The 17,769-nt window shown below is 40.9% G+C and overlaps 1 protein-coding gene across 3 annotated transcripts in view; it reads right to left on the bottom strand.

Annotated features, from left to right (window-relative positions):
* The window catches only part of SPPL2A (signal peptide peptidase like 2A), a 52,967-nt gene extending 35,951 nt beyond the window's left edge, over positions 1–17,016 (bottom strand). The window contains exon 1 of one of the 3 annotated variants that reach the window (XM_043471997.1): positions 16,274–17,016. In XM_043471997.1, coding sequence (XP_043327932.1) covers positions 16,274–16,544 — 271 coding nt within the window. In that variant the 5' untranslated portion in view covers positions 16,545–17,016. The remainder of the gene's footprint in view (positions 1–16,273) is intronic. The other 2 variants (XM_043471998.1, XM_043472000.1) reach the window with 2 other exon arrangements.
* Between the last annotated feature and the right edge of the window lie 753 nt (positions 17,017–17,769).

Here is a 17,769-nt window from a genome sequence, read left to right as displayed (position 1 = left end):
ATTGCCAACATCCATTGGATCATCGAAAAAGCAAGAGAGTTCCAGAAAAACATCTACTTCTGCTTTATTGACTACGCGAAAGCCTATGACTGTGTGGATCACAACAAACTGTGGAAAATTCTTCAACAAATGGGAATACCAGACCACCTGACCTACCTCCTGAGAAATCTGTGTGCAGGTCAAGAAGCAACAGTTAGAACTACACATGGAACAACAGACTGGTTCCAAATCCGGAAAGGAGAACATCAAGGCTGTATACTGTCACCATGCTTATTTAACTTACATGCAGAGTACATCATATGAAATGCCAGGCTGGATGAAGCACAAGAAGGAACCAAGATTGCAGGGAGAAATATTAATAAATATTAATATGCAGATGATACCACCCTTATGGCAGAAAGCAAAGAAAAACTAAAGAGCCTCTTGATGAAAGTGAAAGAGGAGAGTGAAAAAGTTGGCTTGAAACTCAACATTCAAAAAACTAAGATCACAGCATCTGGTCCCATCATTTCATGGCAAATAGATGGGGAAACAATGGAAACTGTAACAGACTTTATTTTCTTGGGCTCCAAAATCACTGCAGATAGTGACTGCAGCCATAAAATTAAAAGACACTTGCTCCTTGGAAGAAAAGTTATGACCAACCTAGACAGCTTATTAAAAAGCAGAGACATTACTTTGCCGACTAGTCAAAGCTCTTGTTTTTCTCAGTATGGATGTGAGAGTTGGACCATAAAGAAAGCTGAGGGCTGCAAAATTGATGTTTTTGAACTGTGGTGTTGGAGAAGATTCTTGAGAGTCCCTTGGACTGCAAGGAGATCCAGCCAGTCGGAAATCAGTCCTGAATATTCCTTGGAAGGACTGATGCTGAAACTAAATCTCCAATACTTTGGCCACCTCATGTGAAGAACTGACTCATTGGAAAAGATCCTGATGCTAGGAAAGACTGAAAGCAGAAGGGGACGACAGAGGATGAGACAGTTGGATGGCATCACCAACCCAATGGCCGTGAGTCTGAACAAGCTCCAGGAGTTGGTGATGGACAGGGAAGCCTGGCGTGCTGCAGTCCATGGGGTGACAAAGAGTCAGACACGACTAAGGGAATGAACTGACTGACTTGGTTTTAACTGTGTCTAAGGCTGCTGAAGTGGGTATAACCTTTACAACAGACAATTGGCAATATCAATCACACTTTTTTTATTGGATAGAGTTGCTTTATAATGTTGTTTAGTTTCTGCCGTCACAACAAAGTGAATCAGCTACATGTGCATATATATTCCCTCTCTCTTGAGCCTTCCTCCCACCTCCTCAATCAAACATTTTTTAATATATATAATTCACTGATTCATATCCTAGTTGTATTAATATTACACAATGCACAAGATTGTAGAAAGATAAACGTCCAGGGATATTCACTGCAATATTATCTGTTATAGCAAAAACAAAAAACATCTTCTACAGATGAGGATCCATTACATTATGGTATGTATTGTACACAGCTTTAAAAAGAACGAACTTGTAGAAATACATATCCATAGTGAGAAAAGCAAATTCTAGAAATATATTTACAATGTTTCCTATTTTTATAAAAACAAAGCTCCCTATATGTACCTGTACATTTATGTAAACTTAAAGAATGACAGAGACACATGCCAGCCTGTTTAAAAAAAAAAAAAAGAGGAAAACAAAAGCAAAGATGAAGATGTAAAAAGACTGGAAAGAGAAAATTAAAAAAGGAAAACACAATCAAAGAAAACAAAAAGGTATGAAATCCCTCTCTTGCCATCCTGCCCACAGTCACCCCTTAGGGGCTTTTCTCATGTCTTTCCAGATACTATATATGAATATTTAAGATAGATAGGAAGATAGATCCCAAATATATACATGGTTTGTTTTACACATATGGAATCATATTATATATACTACTGTATAGCTTTTCTAAAATTTATTTTTAAAAATTTATTTTATTGAAGTATAATTGATTTATAACACTGAGTTAATTTCTACAGTAAAGTGATTCAGTTCTACATATATATATACATATTTTTTCATTATGATTTATTAGAGAATATTGAATATAGTTCCCTGTGCTATACAACAAGACTTTGTGGTCTATCCTATATGTAATAGTTTGCATCTGCTAATTACAAACTCCCAATCCTTTCCTCCTCAACACCCCTTCCGCTAAGCAAGTCTATTCTCTATGTCTGTGAGTCTGTTTCTGTGTCACAGATAAATTCATTTTTATCATATTTTAGATTCCACATGTGAGTGATATCACTCTGTCTTTCTCTTTCTAACTTACTTAGTATAATCTAGGTCCACCCATGTTGATACAAATGGCATTGTTTCACTCTATCATGGCTATGAGGTATTCTGTTGTTTATATGTACCACATCTTCTTTATCCACTCATCTGTGAATGAACATTTAGGCTACTTCCATGTCTTGACTACTGTAAATAGTGCTGCTATGAATATTGCATTGCATGTATCTTTTTGGGCTTCCCAGGTGGCTCAGTGGTAAAGAATCTGCCTACCAATGCAGGAGACATGGGTTCGATCCCTGGGTCAGGAAGATCCCCTGGAGTAAGAAATGGCAAGTATCTTTTTGAATCATAGTTTTCTCTGGATATATGCCCAGGAGTGGGATTGCAGGATCATATAGCAACTCTAGTTTTTTGAGGAACCTCCATGCTGTTTTCCATAGTGGTTGCACCAATTTACATTTCTAACAACAGTGTAGGAGGGTTCCCCTTTCTCCACACTCCCTCCAGTACTTGCTATTTGTAGACTTTTTAATGATGGTCATTCTGACTGGGGTAAAGAGGTACCTCACTGTAGTTTTGATTGGCGGTTCTCTAATAATTATGGGCTTCCTGGTGGCTCAGACTGTCTGCAATGCTGGAGACCCGGGTTCGATCCCTGGATCGGGAAGATCCCCTGGAGAAGGAAATAGCAACCTACTCCAGCACTCTTGCCTGGAAAATCTCATGGACAGAGGAGCCTGGTAGGCTACAGTCCATGGGGTCGCAAAGAGTAGGACACAACTGAGCGACTTTACTTGCTTACTCTCTAATGATTAGCAATGTTGAGAATCTTTTCATGTAATTGTATGTTAGCCTATATGTATTCTTTGGAGAAATGTTTATTTACCTCTTCTGCCCATTTTTCAACTGGGTTGTTTGTTTTAATGTTTCTGAGCTGCATGAGCTATTTGTATATTTTGGAAATTAAACCTCTACAGGTCACTTCATTTGCAAATACTTTTTCCCAGTCCATAGGTTCAACTTTTCATTTTGTTTATGGTTTCCTTTGATGTACAAAAGTTTGTAAGTTTGTCAGATCCCATTTGTTTATTTTTGCTTTTATTTCTATTGCCCTGGGAGACTGATCAAAGAAAACACTGGTATAGTTTATGTCAAAGAATATTTTGTCTATGTTCTCTTCATAAGAGTATTAAAGTGTCATGTCTTATATTTAAGTCTTTAAGCCATAAAATTTAAATTTTATATGTCAGATTTTCCATATTGATACATATACACTATATTCTTTTACACAAAATATGGTATTGTATGTATGTATGTAAAAATATGTCTGATACTCAGCATTACTTTCATAATTACAAAAGCTAAGGGATTTTTTAAAAAGTTTAAAAGTATAAGAAAATACAAAGATGTCCAACTATGAGAAACATTTATTGCTACAGAGGAACTACAATCTTCCTATGATGGTAGAAAACTACTATTGACATAAGCAAAACTCACTGATATGGGAATTACTAAAGTAAAACACGGAGAAGGCAATGGCACCCCACTCCAGTGTTCTTGCCTGGAGAATCCCAGGGACGGGGGAGCCTGGTGGGCTGCCGTCTATGGGGTCGCACAGAGTTGGACGCGACTGAAGCGACTTAGCAGCAGCAAAGTAAAACACAAATTTTAATGGAAGATTAGTATAAGAGAGGAAAGTATACCCACACATAATTGTAGAATAGTTAGTATTGGTTATGGAACATGCAGTAAATTTCTTGAACAAGCTAATATACCCAAACAATTTAAGCATTTCCACTACAATTTAATAGCTCGGTAAAATTTCTCATAGAGATTTTACAGCTTTGAACATTGAGTTTATCAACAATAGACTTCATGTGTTTTTGGAAGTATAGGTCTGGGATAGAATGGCAGTTCACCATTTACTGGCTAGGTTACAAGTCATTTAACCTGTTCTGGGTGTCATCATTAGATTGTTTGGGGTGGGGAGGCGTGGTGGTGCATGGCTTGAGGGATCTTAGGTCCCCAACCAAGAACTGAATATGGGCCCTGGCAATAAAAGCACCGAGTCCTGACCACTGGACTGCCAGGGAATTCCCTCTTCAGCTTTGGTAGGACAAAAATGTCCAGACCTCACAGAGCTGTCACAATGATTAAGTTAGATCATGCAACTGTTAACACATATTAAGCTCATAATAAATGATAACTGTTACTATTAATAATATATCTAGCACCTTGCCATGTACTTGTACCATGCAGGAGAAATACAAGATGATTAGCGGTTGCTTAGGGCTTGGCAGGGGAGAAAGCAATGGCAACCCACTCCAGTACTCTTGCCTGGAAAATCCTATGGATGGAGGAGCCTGGTAGGCTGCAATCCATGGGGTCACTAGGAGTCAGACACGACTGAGCAACTTCACTTTCACTTTTCACTTTCATGCACTGGAGAAGGAAATGGCAACCCACTCCAGTGTTCTTGCCTGGAGAATCCCAGCGACGGAGGAGCCTGGTGGGCTGCTGTCTATGGGGTCGCACAGAGTCGGACACGACTGAAGTGACTTAGCAGCAGTAGCAGCAGGGCTTGGTAGAAGGTGAGAATGGGAGTGATAGCTACACTATCACTATCAAGAAAGTTTCTTTCTTTCTTCCTTTTTTTAAAATGGACTTTATTTTTCAGATCACCTTTAGGGTCACAGCAAAACTGAGCAGGAAGTATGGTGTTCCTACATCTTTCCTTACCACACAAACTCATAGCCTCCCTCCAACCTCTGTTATTAACATTTGTTACCATCTATGAATCTACACTGACAATTCATTACCACCCAAAGTCCATAGTTTACATTTATAGTATCCCCTGGTGTTTTATATTCTATTGGTTGACAAATATATAATGCCATGCATCCACCATTACAGTATCACATGGAAAAAGAAATAGTTTCACTATCTTAAAAATCCTCTGTGCTCTACCTATTTGGTTTCTTTTTGAGGTGATGTCAATGTTTTAACATTGACTGTAGTAATGGCTGCACCTATCTGTAAATATTTTAAAAGCCACTGAATTGTTCACTTTGAGTGGGTGAATTTTACGGTATATAAATTATATCTCAATAAAGCTGCTCCCTCCCCCAAGAAACACTAAATAAGCAATTATAGTCTTGTTGGGAAGATTAAAAACAAACCTGAAACAGATAATCACAAACAGAATATGATTAAAGACAGAGTCTCTAGTAAAAGCTTTAGTGGTTCTTAGGCTTGTTGGAAGGGCTTCACTGGTGGCTCAAATGGTAAAGAAAGTCCACCTGTAACACAGGAGACTTAGGTTCAGTTCCTGGGTCGGGAAGATCTCCTGGAGCATGGAATGGCTACCCACTCCAGTATTCTTGCCTGGAGAATTTCCATGGACAGAGGAACCTGGTGGGCTGCAGCCCATGGTGTTGCAGAGCTGGACACAACTGAGCGACTAACACTTTCACTTTTCACTTCAGGGTGCGGGAAATGCAAATTCTTGGACCCTATTCCAAGATCTACTGAATCAGAAACACTGAGAAGTTTACTTTTAATAAGCCCTTATGGAAATTTTGATGCTTGTTAAAAAGTTTGAGTACCACAGCTGTATGGAGAAGGAAAGCGCAACCCACTCCACTATTCTTGCAGGGACAGAGGAGCCTGGTGGGTTACACAGTCCAGAGGGTTGCAAAAAGAGTCAAAGATACGACTTAGTGACTAAACAACAACAATAATCACAAAACCAAAGCTATGTGGATGGTGCTTCTCAAGATTTAATGTGCATACAAATTACTTGTTATCATATTAAAATGCAGATTCTGATTCAGTGGGTCTGGGTGGAATCTGAGATTCTGCATTTCTAACAATGCAGGTGATTGTTAGGTGATCCTGCTGCTGCTGCTCTACGGACTCAACCTTGCGCAGCAAAAGCAATAAGGGAACAAGAGCGCAGTCATCCCTCAGTAACCGAGCGAGATTGGTTCCAGGACAGATAACGAAATCCAGGTATGTTCCTATCCCACAGATTTGCTTCCACACAAATTCAACCAACTGTAGATCACAAGCATAATAAACATATTGAAAAAAATCCAAGTATAAGCAGACGCACACAGTTCAAAACCACGTAGTTCATGGGCCAACTGGCAGAAACCACATCACTGTGGGCCAAATAGGTTGGGAAGCATAGAGGCCTGAAACACAGTGTCCCTTCAAACATCACAAATATCAAATCAGGTGAGACTGGTGGTCCACCCGTGCTAGTACTATATCACCTGAGAAAGACCCTATGGTGGAAGGACACCTTCCTTTACAGCTTGCCAGTTAGACACATGCTTCAAAACATCTGAATTCTCCTTTGTAATCACTTGTGGGCTGGTCTTCTGTGACTTGACACAACTCTTAAAAAATGTTTATATTTTCAACCAGTAATGAAAATATCCTCTTAGTAAGAAGCTTAGAATCAAGAGTTTGAAGTGATTTAGGGTAACAAAATCTAGTCCCTTTATTTCATAGCTCAAACAGGTCCAAAATGATCAAAATCAAGTGGTCTTGGGGACCAGATTAGAACAGAGCTCTCTAAATCCCAAACCAGCCATCTTTCAACTCTGCTATCCTTCAAGTTCCTTTATGCAGCTAGACTCCCCCCTCCAGTATTAACATTGGCCACATATATCTCTGCATTAGCTGTTAACTCCTTTCCTGCCATGATACTGGGAATGGGTCTCCTACCACTACTCAAATTTCTCTAATACCCAATTAATTCCTCCTACACCCTAAATATCCCAAACTCGAACTTATCTTTTCCGTGTTACTGTTGTTCAGTCGCCCAGTCATGTATGACTCCTTGTGACCCCACGGACTGCAGTAAGTCAGGTCTCCCTGTCCCTCACCATCTCCCAAAGCTTGCCCAAGTTTATGCCCATTGCATCATTAATACTATACAGCCATCTCATCCTCTGATGCCCTCTTCTCTTTCTGCCCTCAGTCTTTCCCAGCATTAGGGTCTTTTCCAATGAGTCAGTTCCTCGCATCAGCTACCCAAAATATTGGAACTTCAGCTTCAGCATCAGTCCTTCCAATGACTACTCAGGGTTGATCCCTTAGGATTGACTGGTTTCATCTTGCTGTCCAAGGAACTTTCAGAAGTCTTCTCCAGCATCACAGTTTGAAGGCATCAATTCTTTGGTGCTCTGCTTTTTTTTACAGTCCAGTTCTCCTACACTCTTTCAAGTAACCCCACTTCTAGGACTCTAGAGTTTCATGGAATTCCTTTCCCTATGACAAGTGCTCCTTGTCATAGGTAAGGTTTGCTTACCCCAAACCTTCCATCTTAATGCCAGTTCCTACAACCATTAGTTGTGGAGTCAAGTGTTCTTCATGGCCATTGAATCATCAGTCTTACATCCATGTCTTTATATTCCACATCTTGCTTGAGCTCACGTGCAAGGGAAGCAAGTTTACTTGACCACAGTGTGAACCAGTAAAACAGTATTTCCTGTTTTTCTGATTCAAATTTATCTCACATAAAACTTCATGGGATGTCTGTTGTTCATGAACATTGCCAAATTTACTTTATTCAGATCACTTGACTTCAATCATATTCCATATCACCTTCTTTTCAAAACAATGCTTCTTTTTTTTTGATTGGTTGCACTGGGTCTTTGTTGCTGCTTGTCGGTTTTCTCCAGTGAGTGGGGCTACTCTTCATTGCAGTGCTCGGGCTTCTCATTGCAGTGGCTTCACCTGTTGTGGAGCATAGGCTCTAGGGGGCGTGGGCTCAGTAGTTATGCTTGCAGGATTTAGAGCACTGGCTCAGTAGTTGGGGTGCACAGGCTCAGCTGCTCCATGGCATGTGGGATCTTTCTGGACCAGGGATCGAACCCATGTCTCCTGCATTGGCAGGTGGATTCTTAAACCACTAGACCATGGACTTGGGAAGACCAAGTCTATCTTGATGTTATAGTTGCCTATTTTGACCATTTTTCTCCTAAATAACTTGCAGTATGACAAGAGTCAAATGATTACTGAAAGTCTAAACAAATAACCCAACTGTAATAGAGTATACTATACTCACATCCTTGCAGGTACACTATCTCCCCATTTTCCCAGACCAATCAGACCTTAAACAGAAGGACATAAAAAAAGAGCTGTAGCTCATTGTTGTATTTACACTGAGTCAGTCTTGCGCTGACCTTCATGTCCCTGTCTCTTGAGGCTACATCCATGCTTTATATTCCAATCTCCTGGTACTCCCAAGCACAGGCATTTGTATTCCTGGCCTCTGTTCACAAGGTCTCCTGATGCTGACTCACCAGCCCAATATTAATCTAGGAAACAGGCCCTTCTATTCCTGTCCAACCGAACAGCATAGTTCGAGGATTCTTCTTTGACTGCGTTTCACAGATTTGGTTTGCCTTCTATCTTTCTCCTTCAAAAGGTATCTAGCAGCACCGGACCTACTTTCCAAATTTAAGTCTTCACACATTCCTTTCAAAATAGCAATTCTCTAGCTAAAATTTATCTAACATACACACCACCATGAATCCATGCCACCTTTTCGGTTTGCCAATTGGTCCATTTTCACCTGATCAAGATCAAGCTCTGAAAAACACAGTGTTAACTTTTACTCTTGTAAATATTTAATTCCCTTAAAAAGCCTATGAACAAAGCTAGTGGAGGTGATGGAATTCCAGCTGAACTATTTCAAATCCTAAAAGATGATACTGTTAAAAGTGCTGCACTCAATATGCCAGCAAATTTGGAAAACTCAGCAGTGGCCACAGGTCTGGAAAAGGTCAGTTTTCATTTCAATCCCAAAGAAGGGCAAGTCACAGAATATTCAAACTACTGCAAAAAATGCACTCATTTCACATGCTAGCAAGGTAATGCTCAAAATCCTTCAAGCTAGGCTTCAACAGTACGTGAACCAAGAACTTCCAGATGTACAAGCTGGATTTAGAAAAGGCAGAGGATCAAATTTCCAACATCCACTGGATCACAGAAAAAGCAAGGGAATTCCAGAAAAACATCTGCTTCAATGACTATGATACAGCCTTTGACTCTGGGATCACAAAAAATTGGAAAATTCTTCAAGAGATGGGAATATCAGACCACTTTTTCTGCCTCCTGAGAAACCTGTATGCAGGTTGAGAATCAACAGTTTAGGACCAGGTATGGAGCAACAGACTGGTTCCAAATTGGGAAAGGAGTACGTCAAGGCTGTACTTCTTGTCATGGCCTGCTCCTAAGACCTGCTGGATCAGAATTTGATTTTAATAGAACATTAAATTCAGGAAGCACTGATCTACAATAAAGGATAAGAAAGGCAATAAGAATCATGCTTGACTAATCTGATTGTCACCCTGCTTATTTAACTTATATGTAAAATACATCATGAGAAATGCTGGGCTAGATGAAGCACAAGCTGGAATCATTGCTAGGAGAAATATCATCAGATATGCAGATGATACCACTCGAATGGTAGAAAGCAAAGAGGAACTAAAGAGCCTCTTGATGAGAGTGAAAGAGCAGAGTGAAAAAGCTGGCTTAAAACTCAACATTCAGAAAATGAAGATCATGGCATCCAGTCCCATCACTTCATGGCAAACAGATGGGGAAAAAGTGGAAACTATGACAGCTTTTATTTCCTTGGGCTCCAAAATCAATGGGGACAGAGACTGCAGCCAAGAAATTAAAGACACTTGCTCTTTGGAAGAAAAGCTATGACAAACATAGACATCATATTAAAAAGCAAAGATGTTACTTTGCAAAGTTCCATAGAGTCAAAGCTTGGTTTTTCCAGTAGTCATGTACAGATGTTGAGAGTTGGACCATAAGGAAGGCTGAGTGCTAAAGAACTAATGCTTTTGAACTGTGGTGCTGGAGAAGATTCTTGAGAGTCTCTTGGACAGCAAGGAGATCTAAACAGTCAATCCTAAAGGAAATAAACCCTGAATATTCATTGGAAGGACTGATGCTGAAGCTGAAGCTCCAACTGGCCACCTGATGTGAAGAGCCGACTCAGAAAAGATCCTTTTGCTGGGAAAGATAGAAGGAAAGAGGAGAAGGGGACAACAAAGAACGGGATGGGTGGATGGCATCCTGACTCAGTGGACATGAATTTGAGCAAACTCTGGGAGATAGTGAAGGACAGGGAAGCCTGGCATGCTGCAGTCCATGGGGTCACAAAGTGTCGGACACGATTTAGGGACTGAACAATAACAACAAAAAGCCTTAACAGATTAGTCAAGCACGATTCTTTTTGCCTAGAGATTATGCTGTAATTTGGGCAGCAATTTCTTATCCTTTATTATAGATCAGTGCTTCCTGAATTTAATGTTCTATTAAAACTAAATTCTGATCCAGCAGGTCTTAGGAGGAGGCCATGATTATGCATTTCTAACAAACTTCCTAGTGATGCTCTGATGTTGTCTACAGAGTATGTGGCTACAGATCTCATCATGTACAGCAGTGAAACTTACCAGGTTTCCAGATGTTACTGGGGTACTCCCAGGAATTTTCTTAAGAGGTCAAAGTCTCACTATAACTGCAGTATGCTGGTAGAGTCAATGCTCATGTTTTGGCCAGCAGTTCCACCATTTCATCCACAAGTTCACTCAAAAATCTTATGCATGTGTATCACTGGGTCCCAACTCCCCCACCCACCTCCACAGTCTGTCAATTAAACCTGTTTCACATTATTTGTATTGCTATCTATTAGATATACTTAATCCTCTGGTTTGAAAGGACAATGTGTGAATGTGACTAACTCTCACATTAACTCCCCCTGCAATCTTTCTTCATAAAATCTACAAATTAAACTATTCCTCTAATTTTAGATACTGCATGTGAGGGCTGGAGGTTTGGAGCAAGTTTTGCTAACAAACAGAATTTATTTAAAATGAGAACTAGCAATTAAAAAAAAAACACTTTATTTCTAAACCAAAAGATTAAAAGTTACAGTGTAATCACTGAGTGTTAAATGCTCAGGAATAACAGTCATCCACACATTACCCTTATATCAGAGCAATGTAGAAGGTATCATTTTCTTTACAAACGTCTTCCTCTTCACACAGATTATGAGTTTCAGGTCAACGCCAACACAGTAAGAGTTAAAATGACCTCTACAGGAAAGGCAGAATTGAGGTTATGCGTCTGAATGATAGATGTTCCAAAGTCAGATCTAAGTAATTTTTAACTCACTATTATATATTTTCTATGCCTCTTTCCTCCCTAATAAATTCTATCATCAAGACAAGCTTATGTTCTTTCTACTCCTACTTCCAGGATTCGAGGTTTACGGAAATGCTGCACTGAGATTGAGTAGACCAAGATCCTCAGAGATGACGTGAAATCTTACTTACCTCATTAGCGGCTCAACGGAAGCTTGGACCCCCAACAGAGATTTACAGAGAATCACAAGAGTCTGTGTGCCACCGTGGGGAAAGCAGATTCCCAGAATCATTCCTTAGACTTGGAGAATCTGGGGACAGGTAACAAGCTAAGATGTACTGGGGGCAGGGAAGTAACAAGGTAACCATTTCATCCATTCAATACTCTGCAGTCTATGAGGTGCTATGGGAGACAGTCAGGAAAAATGTCTCCTTCATGGGGCTTATATCCTATTTGTTACCTAGATCCAGACTTCTCCTTGGTTTTCCTTAAGTAATATTACTACTTAACTATTACAGAATTTACGATTTACACTAGAATTCATAAACTCAAATGCCTAAAAGGCCAGCCATAAATCAAGTTGATTTAAGTCCACAGGACATGGTAATGTTTGGCAAATTCTGGTCTAAGAGTAATCAATTTTTTTTTTTTTTTTTTAGTTAGTATTTTAGGGTAAGTGTCCATACCTGAAGACTTTATGGTCTAGATTTCTATAAACAGATTCAACTGCAGGTAAATTTTTAATAAAATTTAAATGTAATCATAAAAAATGATTACACACATAGTAAACATGACTCCTCCTATCTTTATACCTTTTTTATGAAAATAAATTCACAAATTTATCCAATGAGTCCTGTGATCTATTTTTGATTAAACAAATAAACAAAACAAAAAAAAATTTAGTGAAAAAATATAAAAAGATGTCTAGAAAGCCTGGGTTCTAGTCTTCTTTTTGGTGACTTTCTATATGGTCTAGGACAAACTGTAATCTTCCAGAAACTCCTCTCAGGATTATTTTGAGATGCTAAGGAGATGTATGTGTAGGTGCTATATTCTGAGAATGCAGGGAGAGCAAGCTCCCTGGTGTCTTTTCTCATAAAGGCACCAACTCCATCACAAGAAACCCACTCTCTGACCTCATCTAAACCTAATTATCTCCCAAAGGCCCCATCTCCAAATACTATCAACTTTGGGTGTTGGTGCTTCAACATATGAATTTTGGGAAGACACAATTCAGTTCATGACAGCAGTTCAGCATGTCTCTGATAGGTTGGGTAGAAGAACACAACTACTTTCCTCAGGAAGTTAACAGAGAAGGGATTAAAGAAGATTCTTTGAGTTGGTATAGTATATCAAAGGAATGAAGATTACAGCAAGTGAGTTTTCTGATGGAGATTCTGATGATCACCTCAGAAAGGAGACAGATGGGCCCCGGCTGAATAGTTTCTCCCCTGTGGACAGAAACTCCATAAAATCAGGATGACTGAGGAAGCTGGGACCTACCTAGATAAGAGTTAAAGATCCCATATTCCTCTGTCTCAAAGTCAAGGAGACGTCTGTGACTACACATGTGCAGAAAGGCTCTTTGGAGGTCAAAAAGGGAGGGGCCACTACCCCATTGTAAGTGATGTCAACTACCCATAGGCCTCTTTGCTAGAATCCAGCTTGGCTAAGAGATGCACTTGGACACATGGGAGGACCCTGAGATATATACCAAATACAGACTCAGAACTAGGAAAAGCAAGATAATTAGCCAAAGGAAATCCAGAAGAAATGCCCCATAAGAGTGCTTCAAACCACCACGAGGGCATGATTCTCTGAGCCCATCCGTGTGTCCACGTACCCTTTTCCTCCTAGTAAACACTTCACTTGTTTCACCACTTTCCGTTTCCATGTGGAAATTCATTTGTACACAGCTGACAGGACAGGGCCTTGCCACTGGCTCTGCTGGTCTAGTGGTAGGACTCGCTCTAGCGCTGCCTTGTAGCAGCACTCTCTGCTGCCCAACCTCCATCTCTGGCCAGGAATGGAGATCCTGCCTCAAGTTGCTGCAGGCTGAGACCACCCAAGATCAATACGACACTTCAAATTATTTGAAGTAATGAAAACATGAATAGAACTTTTATAAAACACTATGAGAAAGACTCAGGATTCTTCAAGGAACTTTGAAACAATTTTAGAAAACAGATGCAGGCTACATTTCACTCATTCTCTTTGAAACAGAACTTTGTGACAGTCAGGGCTAGTGGTGGAAGCTAGACTGAGGAAAGATAAATGTAATATGGAATTCTGGCAAAGACAAGCGAGAATTAACTATCTGCCAGGCACTCTTTTCATGTCTAGACTCAAATGTTTAACGGGTTTAGAAGTCATTAAAACAGCCAGACGTGCTGTAGCTTGAGCAAGATACACAGTAAGGTCATTCAGATGTTGAAGGGCCTTTCCAGAGGGTTTACTCTGCCTCTTCTACAAAGATATGACACTTTCTGGAGATTAAGTGCTGCTTCTAGAAGATGATGACTCTGTTCTAACATGACCAAGAGAAGAGAGGCCCCATTGGGCCAGCTTCAAAAGCCCAGAAAGAAGAAATGAAATGATTAAGCTGGCATCATTCATTCAAATGAACTCAAGAGAGGGCACCAGAGCTGTAAAACTAGGGAAGAGGAGTAAACAAAGGCATCAGGGAGAAAATGGTTAAAATAACAACAACAACAATAAAAGTTAAAGTAGAGAAGAAAAGGAACTAGGTATCCAGTAAACAGAAGAGAGAGCTCCCTGCTGAGAAAAAGGATGTGAGATTTATTTTGAGTTCTTCAGAAAAGGAAAGGAACAAGAGACCATTTCAGGAAGAAAGAGTGAAGAAGAAAACAAATCCACTGAGAAATCAATAAGAAATAGAAAATCAATACTACTAGTTGGCAGTAGAACAGATCTTTTCAACTTAAAAACATATTGTCAAGTATATTACAGTTACCAGCACAGCTCCTTGCATATAAGAGGTGTACACTATTTGTGCAGTGAAAGAATGTTATGAAATCCCCATAACAACCCTGTAACCAGGGAGTACTGAACTCAAAGATTAATATACTGAAATATGACAAAATATATACATGTAATATGAAAAGAATAACATCTAGAATATGGGAGAGACAAACTAGTTACAATTTAGAACTGGGACAAACTTTTAGACTTGCGAAGCACCTGAAATTAAATGAAAAGTTTGTTTACATTTTTCTTGTGAGAGGCATTAGAGCTTTTAAAAAGATTCCGAAAAAAGAAAAAGAAAAAGAATTTCGATATGAGTTTAGTAAGAATTTTGGGGGGCGGGGTTCAGGATGGGAGCAACACTGTATATCTGTGGCTGATTCATGTTGATGTATGGCAAAAACCATCACAATATTGTAAAGTAATTATTCTATTAAAATTAATTAAAAAAGAATTTCAGTGTGAGTTTACGAGCAACTGATGTACTTGTTATTAGTTTAATTATTAATTTGCACTCAGAAAGGATAGGTGGGAATTTATACACATGTATATATTCTCACAATTAGTTTAAGAAGTTCGAATAAAAGAGTGCAAAACCACTAAAAAAATTTCATACCTAGGTTATAGTTTTATGTGTATATACATCTGAATTAACTTTTGGACACATCTAATTACAAAGTAAACAAAATCTCAACAAAGATTCAGACCAACACTACTGCTTTGTTATTCTCTTTATATCCTACTCCCCACATGCCATCCCAAACAATTTTTAGATACATTCCCTCATTCATGTTCCTAATACTGCCTAGCAGTTATGAAAACACCAAGGACACTTCGGGCTCTAAATCTGGTCTTTCAATAAATGTTAAAGACACTTTCACATTGAATACATTCACTAGTAGTAATTCTTTAAACTGGAGAGTAAGCAAAATACACTATTTCAGAAAAGTTACACATTCTAATGGAAAGAACTAGACAGACATACACCACAGCAATTCTATATAAAGCTCATGAAAGCTTCCAACTTTAAACTCCCTGCGGGAAATCTACAAGAAACAAAACTGAAACAGACAACACCGGTGCCCTGCCCAACCACTTAATGAAGCTTCAACTACTTGGCGTTGAATTTTAAGACATTATTACGTTTCTCTAATTATGAAAACAAACTTGAGGACACATATTTGTTACTGTTACTTAACTGGCTCTCCTTGCCTTTAAACTAGGCAGAGAACTGAAAACCACTAAAAGAATTACTCTGGTGTGTTCTTTAAAAAGTTATTTTGCATTATTACCAAAAAACCCCAGACATGAAATCAAATGAACCCTAAGACGAAGCAGAAACACTGGGCGGGGGAATCTGTTTAAGAGCAACTAAACTAAAGCGCAGTCTTGGAACCGCTGAACATTCAGGGATCAGGTATACTACTTTTCCTTCTTTCAGAGTTAGGGCTTGGACGGTGGGGGGTGGGGGGTGGTCAAGGTTAAACAGCTGTAAGAAAGGCTGGACAATAAAATCAGAGGTCAATTAAAAATAGCCTGGAACGGTGAAAACCTATAGAGAAGCATCAAGGTCAAAATAGTATTAGGGGTTGGGCAGATAGCTTTCTCTGGGATAGGTACTGGGAGATCTCAAACGACACGAATGGGGGCTGGAAGGAGAGGGCGTAGCGAGGAAGTCAGGGGAAGAAAGAAAAAAACCCGGCAGGCCGCGTAGGAGACGGAGCAGGGAGGCCGAGCCGGGGCAGGGACGGGTGGGGGAGGTCTGGCGGAGGAGGAGGCGGAGGAAGAGGAGGGGGCCCGGCCCCGCCCCGGGGAGGCCCGAGAACCCTCCCGCCCCCCTTACCAGAGGGAGCAGGAAGCCCCAGAGCAAGGCGGCCGCGGCGGGGGGCAGCGGCGGCTGCCGACCCATCGACCTGACGGGGAGGCGCCGGCGGCGCGTGCGGGCTCAGCGGGGCAGGCTCCGGGGCCCGTCGCGGCGCTGCCTCGGTGGCCGGGCGGGACAGGGTCGGACCGCGGCGCTTGACTGGGGCCGCCGCGGCTGCTGGAGCCGCCGCTGCGGCGCCGACTTCCTCTTCCGGCCCCGCCCGGAGGACGCGGAAACCCCCACGGGCCATGTGGAGTGCGGGGCGGCGCGCGCCTCCCGCCAGGCTCCCGGAGCTTCCCGACGCTGGCGGGCACAGGCGGCGGGTCTGGGCGTGTCTCTATCCAGCTGCCTGACCTGAACTGTCCCCAAGTCCGGGCAGGCGAAGGGACTTTTTCCAAGGCCTTCTTCTTTGAAGCCGCGGAGCGTCTGTTCTCTTCCCCAGTAACTACCGAGGTGTTCGAGCCAGAATCCTACAAGCTCTGAGTCTTCTCCTCTGCTCTCCAGCAGTCTTAGGCACGCTCATGCTATGTCCCAAATCGGGTCACCTTCTCCCGAATCGCTGTGATCTAGGCCACTGATGTTTCTCTCCTCCAAACTGGTTTCAGTTTCCACTCCCCACAGACCATTATCCACCCAGCTGTCCAGGAGAGATCTTTTTGAAAATGTAAATCAGATCATGTCACTCCTAACCACACTTGGAACAAAATCAAAACTCTACTGTGGACGACGTTTATATAACATCGTCCTTGCCTTCTGTGACCCCATCTTCACGATTTTTCCCATGCTTGCTTTAAGCCGCGTGGGCCCCCTTTGTTTCTTCTGGTCTTTGTACTGGTAGTTCTCCCTGCTGGAATGCTCGTCTCTCTAAATACACAGCATTCTGGCATTCACTTAGCAGCTTAAATGTCCTTTCCTTAGTGGGAACTTATTGACATTAATCTAAAGTAGCCACCCAGTCACTGTCATATCACATGATTTATTTAAATTCTCTGCATAGCACTTTTCACTCTTGCATTCTCTTATTTACCTCATTTATTTATGATATTGATTCCCATTTGATAGAAAGGAGTATCTTTGATTTGTTCACTCCTCTATCCATTACAACATTTGGCATAAAGTTGGTCCTCAGATATTTGTTGGATGAATATTCAATACCAAACACTGAATACAATGCTGTCCCTGCCATCCCACAGCTCAGGGTTTAGGAAAGAACAGAGATGTGTGAGCAAATAGTTCAAGGTGACTAATGACTCTTTTGTTTGCACAAGATGCTATGGGAGTATCAAAGGAACACTTAAAGGAGTGCCAGGAAAAATTTCAACTTAAGCTGAGTCTAGAAGGCTGAGTTAATTTTAGCCAGGCAATGGGTAGGGGAAGGGGGAGACTTCCAGGAAGAGTGAACCATTAGTGTCAAAGCGAAAGGTGACATTGGAGGAACTGCAAAACTCAGGCTTGGCTGAAGTTATGAGTGATGA

This window comes from Cervus canadensis, chromosome 6 (assembly GCF_019320065.1).
Source record: "Cervus canadensis isolate Bull #8, Minnesota chromosome 6, ASM1932006v1, whole genome shotgun sequence".
NCBI classification, from domain to species: Eukaryota; Metazoa; Chordata; class Mammalia; order Artiodactyla; family Cervidae; genus Cervus; species Cervus canadensis.
The sequence above is the reverse complement of the archived record's forward strand: the minus strand, read 5'-3'. Positions and strand labels throughout refer to the sequence as shown.